This window comes from Ochotona princeps, chromosome Y, assembly GCF_030435755.1.
Source record: "Ochotona princeps isolate mOchPri1 chromosome Y, mOchPri1.hap1, whole genome shotgun sequence".
Classification (NCBI taxonomy): domain Eukaryota; kingdom Metazoa; phylum Chordata; class Mammalia; order Lagomorpha; family Ochotonidae; genus Ochotona; species Ochotona princeps.
In genome coordinates this window covers 27,209,265-27,221,277 of record NC_080866.1, presented here as the reverse complement: position 1 = coordinate 27,221,277, position 12,013 = coordinate 27,209,265, and the positions used below count along the sequence as shown (strand labels likewise).

At 41.9% G+C, this 12,013-nt stretch overlaps 1 protein-coding gene across 1 annotated transcript; it reads left to right on the top strand.

Moving 5' to 3' along the window:
* The first annotated feature begins 5,423 nt into the window (after positions 1-5,423).
* Positions 5,424-7,156, top strand: LOC131478745 (glutamine and serine-rich protein 1-like). Its single transcript, XM_058659317.1, has one exon. It carries the CDS (start codon positions 5,440-5,442, stop codon positions 7,105-7,107), a length of 1,668 nt encoding a protein of 555 aa, XP_058515300.1. The 5' UTR covers positions 5,424-5,439; the 3' UTR covers positions 7,108-7,156.
* Positions 7,157-12,013: the final 4,857 nt, after the last annotated feature.

Genomic DNA, 12,013 nt, shown 5'->3' with positions numbered 1-12,013 from the left:
ATGTCTGTAAGTGGATATGACACCTATGGAAGTTACTGTGGTGGTGAATCGCCACTTCCGGAGGCAGCAGCACAGCTCTCTCAGTCCAAAAAGAACTCCACCTGCCTCAAGAACTTCACATACCATCAGCTGTCCTCGCAGCTATCTAGGAATCCCTGTTTGGTCACTTCCTCTCCAATGCCCATTGGGTCCAGTGTGATGGAATCAAGCATGTTGAGCACCCAAACACAAGTAAACATGTAGCTCCTTACTCAAGGCACTAAAAATTCCACAGCCAAAGACAAGTTTAGCCCCCAAGCCATTTCCGTTGCCATGGAAACCAAGTGCTCTGGCAGCACATATGTGGAACAGTGGATGTGACACATACAGAACACAGTGCGGTGGTGAATGGCAACTGCCCGAAGCAGCAGCACAGCTCTTGCAGTGCCAAAACAACACCAACTGGCTCATGAACTTCACATACCATCAGCTGTCCTGGCAGCTATCTAGGAAACCCTGTTTGGTCACTTCCGCTCCAAAGCCCATTGGGCCCAGTGGGATTGAATCAAGCAGCTTGAGCACCCACACAAAACTAACATGGAGCTGCCGACTCAAGGTACTCAAAACTCCACAGCCCAAGACAAGTTCAGCGCCCAAGACATTTCCCGTTGCACGGAAACCAAGTTCTCTGGCAGCACATATGTCTGAAACTGCATATGACACCAAGGGAAGGTGTTTTGTTGCTTAATGTCAAGTGCCCGAAGCAGCAACACAGCTCTTCCAGTGCCAAAACAACTCCACCTGGCTCATCAACTACACATACAATAACCTTCCTGTCAGCAATCTAGGAAACCCTGTTTGGCCACTTCCTGTCAAATGCCCGTTGGGCCCAGTGTGATGGAATCAAGCAGCTGGAGCACCCACACACAACTAACACGGAGCTCCTCACTCAAGGCACTCAAAACTCCACAGCCAAAGACAAGTTCAGCGCCCAAGACATTTCCCGTTGCACGGAAACCAAGTGCTCTGGCATCACGTATGTGCAACTGTGGATGTGAAACCAAGGGAATATTGGTCCGATAGTGAATGGCAACTGCCCGAAGCAGCAGCACAGCTCTTTCAGTGCCAAAACAACTCCACCTGGCTCATCAACTTCACATACCATCAGCTGTCCTGGCAGCTATCTAGGAAACCCTATTTGGTCTCTATCGGTTCAAATGCCAATTGGGCTCAGTGGGATGGAATCACGCAGCTTAAGCACCCAAACAAACTAAACAGTAGCTCCTCACTCAAGTCGCTCAAAACTCCATTGCCAAGAACAAGTTCATCGCCCAAACCATTTCCCGTTGCCATGGAAACCTTGTGCTCTGGCAGCACATATGAGTGTAAGCGGATATGACACCTATGGAAGGTAGTGTGGTGGTGAATGGTAAGTGCCTGAAGCAGCAACACAAGCTCTTCCAGTGAAAAAACAACTACACCTGACTCATGAACTTCACATACAATCACCTGTCCTGGCAGCTAGCTAGGAAACCCTGTTTGGTCACTTCCGGTCCACATGCCTGTTGAGCCCAGTGGGATGGAATCAAGCATATTGAGCGCCCTCACACAAAACTAACATGGAGCTGCCCAGGCAAGGAGCTCAAAGCTCCACAGCCAAAGACAAGTTCAGCGCCAAAGCCATTTCCCGTTGCCATGGAAACCAAGTGCTCTGGCAGCACATATGTCTGAAACTGCTTATGACACCAAAGGAAGGTAGTTTGTTTTTTAATGGCTACTTCCTGAAGCAGCAACACAGCTCTTCCAGTGCCAAAACAACTCCACCTGGCTCATGAACTTCACATACCATCACCTGTCCTGGCAGCTATCTAGGAAACCCTGTTTGGTCACTTGCGGTCTAATGCCCATTGTGCCCAGTGGGATGGAATCAAGCATGTTGAGCACCCAAGCAAATTAAAGAGTAGCTCCTCATTCAAGGAGCTCAAAACACCACAGCCAAAGACAAGTTCAGCGCCCAAGCCATTTCCCGTTGCCATGGAAACCAAGTGCTCTGGCAGCACATATGTGGAACACTGAATGTGACACCTATGAATGGTAGTTTGGCGGTAAATTTCAACTGCCCGAAGCAGCAGCACAGCTCTCCCAGTGCCAAAACAACTCCACCTGCCTCATGAACTTCACATACCATCAGCTGTCCTGGTAGCTATCTAGGAAACCCTGTTTGTTCACTTTCTCTCCAATGCGCTTTAAGACCAGTGGGATGGAATCAAGCATGTTGAGCACCCAAACACAAGTAATATGTAGCTCCTCACTCAAGGCTCTCATTATTCCACAGCCAAAGACAAGTTCAGCGCACAAGCCATTTCCCGTTGCCATGGAAACCAAGTGCTCTGGCAGCACATATGTGGAACAGTGGATGTGAAACATAGAGAACACAGTGCGGTGGTGATTGGCCACTGCCCGTAGCAGCAGCACAGCTCTTCCAGTGCCAAAACAACTCCAACTGGCTCATGAACTTCACATACCATCAGCTGTCCTGGCAGCTGCCGGAGTGCAGCTCCAGCTTGGGTTTCTAAACTCGGGAAGGGTGCATGGATGCGGCGCAGAAAGAAAGAGACAGACCACTAGGATTCCATGATAATAGTGGATTATGCAATAAAGCCGTCCGCTTTATTTATACAATCAGTCAAACTCTGGCTCAGACTTTTTACGTCATGATCAAATGGGTGTTGCTAAAGATAATTCTGCCGTTTGTCTCACCTAAGGAAAGCTCAACCAGTAACACATACCTCTTGAATCAGCTAAGGGAGGAATGTGTCCGGGAGGCAGGACCCAAAAGATCAAAGAGAGAAAGAATGGGTTTCCCCTATACCTGGGAAGTTAGCACCCTTGATTAACATATCGTCAATGGGAGAGGAAAGGCTGTAAACAAGTCCCCACCACCTGAGGACAGAGCACCTTTGATTAACATAGCAATGGTGGCAGCCGTAATAGTAGTAGGTAAAAACCTTTATGCTAAAGGTGAATATCAGTAACATCAACTTCCAAGCTCGCACAGATACCCTACGTCAACTGTTAACTCCGCAGGGGCAGACAGTGCCTAGGCTGATCACTGAAAACTCAGTGGGGAAGTCCGGTGTCCGGCAATGGAAAGCGGGCTGCATTCAGGTGATCAAAACAACGTCCCACCGGAGCCCTGCTCGGCGGGCAGTTCCTTCGCGGCCTTGCCTGCAATGGAAGCAATGTTTCTCACACCTTCCTGTTTTTCTACATCCATCACACGGACCCCGGCATCTCCCCCTTTCTTTTATATTAAGTTTGGGTGTGCAGAGTTCTGTGCGAGTAGCTTGAATCATGGAGCTCAAACATCTGAAGATGACTGGGCCAAAAAATAATACAAAGAGAATAATTAGTGCGATACCTAAATTATAGAGAGCGAGTGAAAGTTCTTGTCAGAAATAAAGGATGAAAGAGATTGTAAGAATTGGTTAGTTACCCCTCTGCAGAGAGCCTGAAGGTGAGAGTGAGAGATGGCAGAAATCTGGGCATGTAATCCCTGAATGCTAAGGCTGGCAGATGTGTCAGTCCATACACCTTGGAAATGAGTTTTAACATCACTCCAAGAGATATATGAGGCATTATAAGGAAGAGGAGTGACACAGATCCACTTATAAATACTATGGCAAGAGGTACCAAATCTGGTTTTTAGGTGTTGAATTTCATTGCCAATATAAATCCCTGCCTCTTCTAATTCATTAATCTTAGCCTCTAAATCTTTATCAGTACTTTCCTATGAACTACTGCACCAACTGTAATAGGTCCAATAAGGGTAACAAATGCAGTGAAACCAAAAGATAACCCACAAAGCATGGACAAAGTTGTTGAAAACAATTCCAAAGCATAAACAGTAGCAGCATCATACCATAGTTCAGGCAAATTTACAGTTAACATTACATATGAGGACCTTCTCAAGACACCAAAAGTACCAGGCATCAAGTAACAATTAAGACAGTTGGTAACAATGCACTAGTACAAATTACAGTGTATACAGAACCATCTTCAGGAAAGTTGGAAGGAGCTTAAGGCTCCATCTGTAAGGGAGAAATGTCACTTATCAACAGTCCTTTTGGAAGTGGCTTGAGTTCTGTGCAGAGAGATGTCTTCCGTGGTAGAAGGTAGTCAGCAGATGTACGCATGACGTGTCCTCATGGCAGGTGTTGATCTTCAGACTCAGCCTTTAAAACAGTTCTGGGTGGAAGTGTCTGTCGATCCCAGCAAGCGTAGCACGGAGGCTAGAGAAACTCTTTCCATTGTTATGGCCACAGGGAGGCAAGAAGGAGAGATAGCATTCTGGTACCTAGCTTGCTATTCTTCCTCTGGGCCTCTGGGAAAGTGAGCTGTAGAGGCAATCCTTGGGATTTCAGGTCCATAAGTTAGCCACACCTATATAAACTCTGGAGGTCTAAATGTATATTCTGAGAGGCCCTTTGGAGTTTTTGGAGAGGAAGTATAAGAGAAGTGAAGGAAAAGTTAAAATAATTAAAAATAATTATATAGATCACTCTCAGTAACAATATCAGGTGAAAACCATCAAAAAACAGCCTTAGACTCAGGATTCGTAGCAGACTGTTTCTTCAATGTGCCAGAACGCTGCTCTTGGATTTCATGACTTGTTCCAACCACTGTTGAATTTGCTGTGGTCGACATATTTTGACCAGGTGTTTCAATGCACTGTTGTTCAAGAGTCATTTTTGACTGAAGGGTAGGTACTGCTGAAAGGTTTACACTAACCTGATTCCCATTTAAGGAAATATCACTAATGTTCTGTGGCTTTCCTACTGTAGCTGCTACAGGGTTGAAGTCTGAAGTCACATGCCTAACATCTAAGGGTTGTTGAAACTGCGACTTAGAATCACCACCCTCCACAGCCTGCATAGCTTCATTTGAAGCAGATTTAGAAAAATCAGGTGTAACTCCACAAGCTGCTGCTGTAGCTGCTAAGATGTCATCTACATTTGATAAAATGTTTCTTTCATCGCTGAGAAGCATGGCCTCAGGGAAACATATTGATCCAAGAGAAACAAACTGATTCTTTGACTCATGCTGATTTGTTTCACTGAAATGGGCCTTTGTGGTCAGATGCGGCTGTAATGGTTTTGAAGATTCAGGGAGGTCCAGCTTCATGACATCAGAATTTTGAGGATGGAGTTGCTGCTGAGAATGCTCACCATTACTTGGAATAATATGACCATCCATTTGAAGGAAAGACTGTACTATTTGTTGAGGACTCTGAACACGCTGGGCTTGTAAAGATGCCTTCACTTGTCCTAAGCCCCCTTGAAGGATTGACTGCTGAAGAATCTGTAAATCACAGCCAGGATCTAAAAGGACCTGGGTAGTAGGAAGAGGTGCCTGATGCCCATGCCCTAAGGCATGATCGGTGAAGTTGCTGTTGAAGGCATGTTAAACACTAACAGAAACCCAGAGTTTGTTTCTAGTGGCAGAAGTTTAAGTGGAGAGAGTGCTACATCAGAGAGCGAGTTCGCCTTAGCAGGTGATGACAGTGGTGTGTCGGTGAACTCAACTAGGAGTGCACCTGCACTCCTGGCCATGGCCCAACCTGCAGATGCAATTGGTGTCAAGACTGAAGAAGAAAACCAAGATTTACCGCATTTTTCTCTTCAAAAGAAAAAGACTAAAGGAAAAGGACAAAATAAAGAGGAAGAGACTAGTAATCAGAAACAACTGAAAAGGCCTTCCCATAGCAAACGCCAGAATCCAAGAGGAACAGACCCATATTCCCCATATACTCCTCCCTCAGAGAGCAGCCACGATGGTTATCAGCATCAAGAGAAAATGAGACAAAAGATCAAAGAGGTAGAGGAAAAGCAGCCAGAGGTCAAAACAGGATTCATTGCTTCTTTCTTAGATTTTCTGAAATCTGGCCCAAAGCAGCAGTTTTCCACGCTCACTGTACGCATGCCTAATAGGACTAAACGACCAGGGACCCAGACTGTTCGTGCACTCTGCCCACCACCACTTCCAAAGATGACGTCATTTGCAGCACCCTTGCCTTTAGTATCTGAAACTGGAGGTAACAGTCCTTCAGAAAAAGTTGATAACGAACTTAAAAACTTAGAACATTTATCTTCATTTTCTTCTGATGAAGAAGATCCTGGAGTATGCAGTAATGATATTTATAAAAATATCTCTGCTCCCTTAACTGCTTCTGATAAAAAGAAGAAAGTTTCAGAAGCGCGACAGGTAGGAACTACTGCTAGCCCAACTGCCAGTACTACTGGTCAGACTCCTTGTTCCTCTGCCACTGTTAAGCAAGATTCTCTCCATTCTGCTTCATCTGCAATAAATACGTTGGAGAACACAAACCCTGCAGAACCCTCAAAGTCCATTGAACGTGATGGTCTTCCTTCAGACCAGTTTGCAAAGGGACAAGACACTGTTGCCATACAAGGTTTTACTGACAACGAAAATGCAGAAAGCGGAGGAGAAGGCCAATACAGAGAGCGTGACGAATTTGTGGTCAAGATAGAAGACATAGATACATTTAAGGAGGCTTTAAAAACAGGAAAAGAACCTCCTGCTATTTGGAAAGTACAAAAAGCTTTATTACAGAAATTTGTTCCTGAAATTCGCGATGGCCAGAGAGAGTTTGCTGCTACAAATAGTTATCTTGGATATTTTGGTGATGCAAAGACTAAATACAAAAGGATATATGTGAAGTTCATTGAAAATGCAAACAAGAAGGAGTATGTTAGAGTGTGTTCGAAAAAGCCAAGAAATAAGCCTTCACAAACTATCAGAACTGTTCAGGCTAAGCCAAGTAGTAGCAATAAAACCTCTGATCCTCCAACAACAAAAACTACATCTACAAAAGTCCCTTCCACGAAACCCAAAGTTAAACAGCCCAAAGTAAAGGCTGAGCCGCCACCAAAGAAATGGAAGAAATGGAAAGAAGAATTTTCATCATCCCAGTCTGACTCATCTCCTGAGATTCATTCTAGTAGTAGTGATGATGAGGCTCCTGCCTGTGGCCTGGGAAAGCAGCAGAAGCTGGCCCAAGTCCTTGGGCCCCTGCATTCACGTAGGAGACACGGAAGAAACTCCTAGCTACTGGCTTCGGATCAGCTCAACTCTGACCATTGCGGCTGTTTGGGAAGTGAACCAGCGGATGGAAGATCTCATGTCTCTCCCTCTCTCTCTGTAATCTGCCTTTCCAATAAAAATAAATAAATCTTTTCCCCCCTCAAAAAAAAAAAAAAAAAAAACAGCCTTAGAAAATATTTGCCCAAAGGTCCAATGTTTGCTATAAATTTAAAATAAAGGCACATACCCAAGTAACACATTGAAAAAGGCAATGAGTGTATAACATGAGAAACCTGGCCATAAGTGAACTTAAGCAAAAGCTGACTAAAAAACATTTTCAATGATAGTCTGAGATTTAAATTAAGTGAGCCAAAAAACAATATTAGCTTAGCACAATAAAGTAGCTTCAATAATGATCTAAGAGCTTTAGACATTTAAAATTATAAATTGGTTAGAATTACCCTGTTGTTTGTAGTAAAATAAGTTTGCATGGTTATTCAGATGGTTTACAAATATAGAATAGAAAATGGATTATAGTAAAGATTTTACCAAGATGGCTTAGGAAACATATATCAGACAAGTATATCTGTTCTTTAAATAATTTTTGTTACAAAACCTTTAAGAATTAGTTAAAAGTATAGTATTTCCCAAATAGCAAATGCAGTAATGTATAATAACAATTAAGAACTGTTTTGTAATAACTGTAGCTGGGAAAAAATGGAATAAAACTTAGATCTGTCATGTACCCATTTCTCATCTGATCTCAAGGAACATTGAAGACAAACAATAAAACAAACACACACACATATACATTCTCCCTCTTTTTTTTTTTAAACTATAGAGGATTATAAGAGTAAAGTTTCAAACAATTTTAACAAAAAGACGTACAGCAAGACAGACATACGTGGCCACCACACTCATTCAATTTTAAATAGCTAATGAGCCATGACTTCTCATATCCTGACTCAAGAAGTTGTGTTGCATCCAGTCCTCTCAAGTCCCAGATGAGTACTCAAGACAAGCAAATTTGGATGATGAGGTACCTGTATATAGGCAGAGGTCAGTGCAAATCCTGCGAGCCAGGAAGCCAGGACTGGCAGTGGGGCCGTGTTAATCATCACGGTGGCCTCCCCAGACTACCGAGTCAGGCTCTAGAACTCAGGATGGCTACTACCTTCTGACTGAGGCCTTCAAAATGTTACAAAGTGTACAAGAGATCATGTCAGATAAATTTAGGATTAACTAAGGCGCCTTTATAAACCAAGCTTGGTGATAGCATTACCCATTAGAAAATTACTAAGTGATAAGTCAATAATGATAACTCAGTCTAAACTAAAACCCTGAGAGGAAAAAATTGGTCATTACTGAAGACCCTGATTTTAGTTAGCAATATAAATTAGCCTAAGAGATAAGCAGTCAACAGCCTAGACATATTTATAAAACCGTAAACATTTATCCTTTTCTGGCTTTTTTGTTGTTAAGCATTACCTGTCCTGGAACTCTTGGAAATACAGAAATTTGAATTAACTTCTGTAAAAAAAAATTGTTTTATAGTAGTATATTGATATGACAAAATTTTGCCCCACTTGGCATCTGGCAGCATCTTTAATACAATCCAAGTGCTTACTCAGTTGCATCTATAAAATAAAATTTTTGAATTTTTAAAATGCATATCAAGGATGTCAAGATCTATAACATCTAGTTGAAATAGAATCTTTATATAACACAATATAGATTAGACGTAATTATTGGCATTAAGTGATCACTTTAAATACCTATAAAATAAGTACATAACTTATCAATCTTAAGCAATGTGAACATACTGAAAGGCAGGAAACACAAAGATCACTTCAATATGGAATTTATATTCTGAGACACTGCAGCAAAGTCAGATCTGGAGTTCACTGGAGCTAACTAGAAAATTTAATCACTAATTATATAAAAATAATTAAGATGTTGTAATATTTGGTTTTAAAACTTTGTTGTTATGTCAGAGGATCAGATTTTAATTCCATGAATCAATGATGAACGTATTAAAAAACGCTGCAAACAGTATGTTAAAGACTATATCTATAAATATAAAGACTAGCAGATAAAAGCATGGGTGCATCCCATACCTGGAAAAAATTTAACAGTGAATTAAATGTTACTTATATATTCGGTTACAGTTTACATTTGGTGTAAATGTTACACTTTCAAAGCAATGTCTTAAACAATACCTTAATATTCATAAGATTCAAAAATTCAAGATAAAAATTCAATAGAGTTAAAAAGAGATGTTAATTATGAAAAAACATTTTTTATGGAGTACAAGAGGCTAGGTGTTCTTCTCGGGACCCAGTTTAGTTTATCTCCTATCACTCTTCTCTTAGTTAAAAAAGGTTGGAGGTAGGAGGCTTCACAAAGGAAAAAAAAGGTAAAGTGTCCTGGAGAAACTACACCTGTGGGACAAAGAGAAGCAGGAGGGGGTCAGGAGTGAGTGTACCTGCTGGGGAGAAGAGAATTTAACCCTGAAGTTGCTGGGCAGGAGGAGGAACTTCTGTAGAGGATGCTTGCTGTGAAATGGCAGGAGGGTGGAAATGTAAATTGGATAAGATCTAGAGCCCTAGTCAGCAAGTCCACACTCTGTGGAAAAAGAAAGCATTCCCTCCTCCAAAAGTTATGAGGAAGCCATATCCTTCCCAATGGCCTGTAAGGACGTTTTCAAAATCTATGATTAAAGAAACTGTTGTTATATGACCATCTGTAAAGACTAAAGAAGCAGGTTAAGGAAACAAAAAAGGTTAAAAACAAAGGAGTAAAGAAACAAATCTTTTGAAATATAACCAAATGACTTTTAACAAAATGTAAGAGAGGACTTTCAGCTAACTGGTTTGAAATTGAATCTACAAGGGTTAAGAGTGCTATTTGTCTTATCTCAACCTTAGATATTAAAAAAAAGTAAGCTGTTTAGAGCTATAAGGAATAATTATTTACATCTTTGCCAAAAAAGCTCCTTATTCTTATGACATCTCTTTGTAATTAAGGTGGAGCTCAAAGCACAATAAGAAGTAATAATTTTTTATACATGAAAAGAGATGGAGCTACTCTAAAGACTCTTGTTGCCACAAGCATCCAGTTGGGATATGAACAGTAGGTAGTATAATTAATTGCCAATGAAAGTACCAACTTTTAATTAGCATATCCACAGTCAATATCAAGTTTTAAGTCTGTTACTCTTCTACAGGCACAGCTTGGGTAAGATAATGCTGTCTTTTAAACCTCTGATTGTTCAAGGCCCAAGACTGGCCCCGCCAGGAGTTTCCTGACCATAGGCACTGGCCATCAGGATCAATTTTAGATTTACATTTACATACTTTTGCCCAATGATCCTTAGCAGTATAGGTGCCACATTTTTGAGCTAAAAGAGATGCTGTTCGGCATTGCTTTGGAAGGTGGCTGGGTTTCCCACAATTAAAACTCTTAGCATTCATTTGCTTTTGAATAGCACTGGCTTGAAACCCTGCAAGGTGAGCAGGATGCCTGAAACACCCCCTGCTACCACAGGTTAGATAACCCACAACTTGTTCACCAGACTTCTGGGCCTTTGATTTCTTACAATCCTTCCACGTATGTCCCAATTTGCCACAATTATGACATTTAAATCTATTTTGCTTTAACCCATTGCTTAAGGTAGCACTCAACATTTTAGTTTTGTACCTTTCAGAGACAATATCCATACATGACCCTATTACTTGGGGGGCCCAGGACTGGGCCCTCCCGTTTCCCTGCTTCTGACCCTGTACAGACTGATTACTCAATTTAGATCAACTGCGAGGCAATAGAACTGTTCCATTCTTGTGGAATTTAGACTGACAAGCCTTCTGCCAATGAAATCCCTTCTCACACCGTGGACAGACAGTGCGAGGAATATTTAAATTGGGTCTAGCAATGTCCCTATAAGTTTCTTCCTGTTTGAAATTTTGAGATGAGTTTCTGGCAGGACAACTGTGGCTAAAATGCCCTACTCCACCACAAGAATAGCAATTGTTTCTTTTTTTACGTCTTTGATTGCCTCTTATGTTCTTTAAAATCTGAATCGCAGTTTGACCTTGAAGAGCTGCAGCAATAGTTAACCCTTGAACGTAAGATGGAGTTACCTCGGCACAAGCTCGAACGTAGTCTGACAGCTTTCCTTTCCTTCTCACTGGCTGAATTAAGGTTTGGCAAGTTGGAGTAGCATTTTCAAAAGCTAACTGTTTAACTATAAGATCTGTAGCTGTACTGTTAATTACTGTCCGGCTCACCGCTTCTGTGAGTCGAGCTACAAAATCTTCAAAAGGCTCCTCAGCTTTCTGTTTAACATTTATAAAACCTGAAGACTTTTGATCTGGAGGTGGCAGGCGTTTCCATGCTCCCAATGCCAGGGAGGAGATAAGCTGTAGAGTCTCCTTAGGCAGAGTAAGTTGTTCTGAAACGCCAAGATGAGTGCCCTGTCCTAAAAGCATGTCTAAGGTAAAAGAAGGTTTGCCACACCTCACAGATCCCTGAGATTTTACTTCTGCCTTTGCTAATTCCTCATACTCCATTTTCTACACAAAGAAGTCTCCTCCTGTGAGGCAAGCCTTGGCAGTCTGAAACCAATCATATGGAGTCATCCACTTTGCTCCCAAGTTCTCCACCATTGCCATAGTGTACGGGGAGTTTGGCCCGTAGTCTGAGATAGCATGCTTTAGTTCTTTAATAAGCTTATAAGGCAATGGTTCCCATTCAGGTTCATCCCATTCGTAAATCACAGGAAAACAGAAAAAATCGCCTTCCTTATGAGCTTGCTGCATTGCTCCTTTAAAACCAATCTTTGCTATATCTAGTCTATCTGGAAATGGCTTGGAATGCTTAGCCGAATTCCTTGAAGGCTTGTGATTAACAGCAGGAGACCTTTTATCATGTA

What these genes read in the sequence shown, in the direction of transcription:
- LOC131478745 (XM_058659317.1), top strand. Translation starts at nt 5,440, where the DNA reads ATGTTAAACACTAACAGAAACCCAGAGTTTGTTTCTAGTGGCAGAAGT.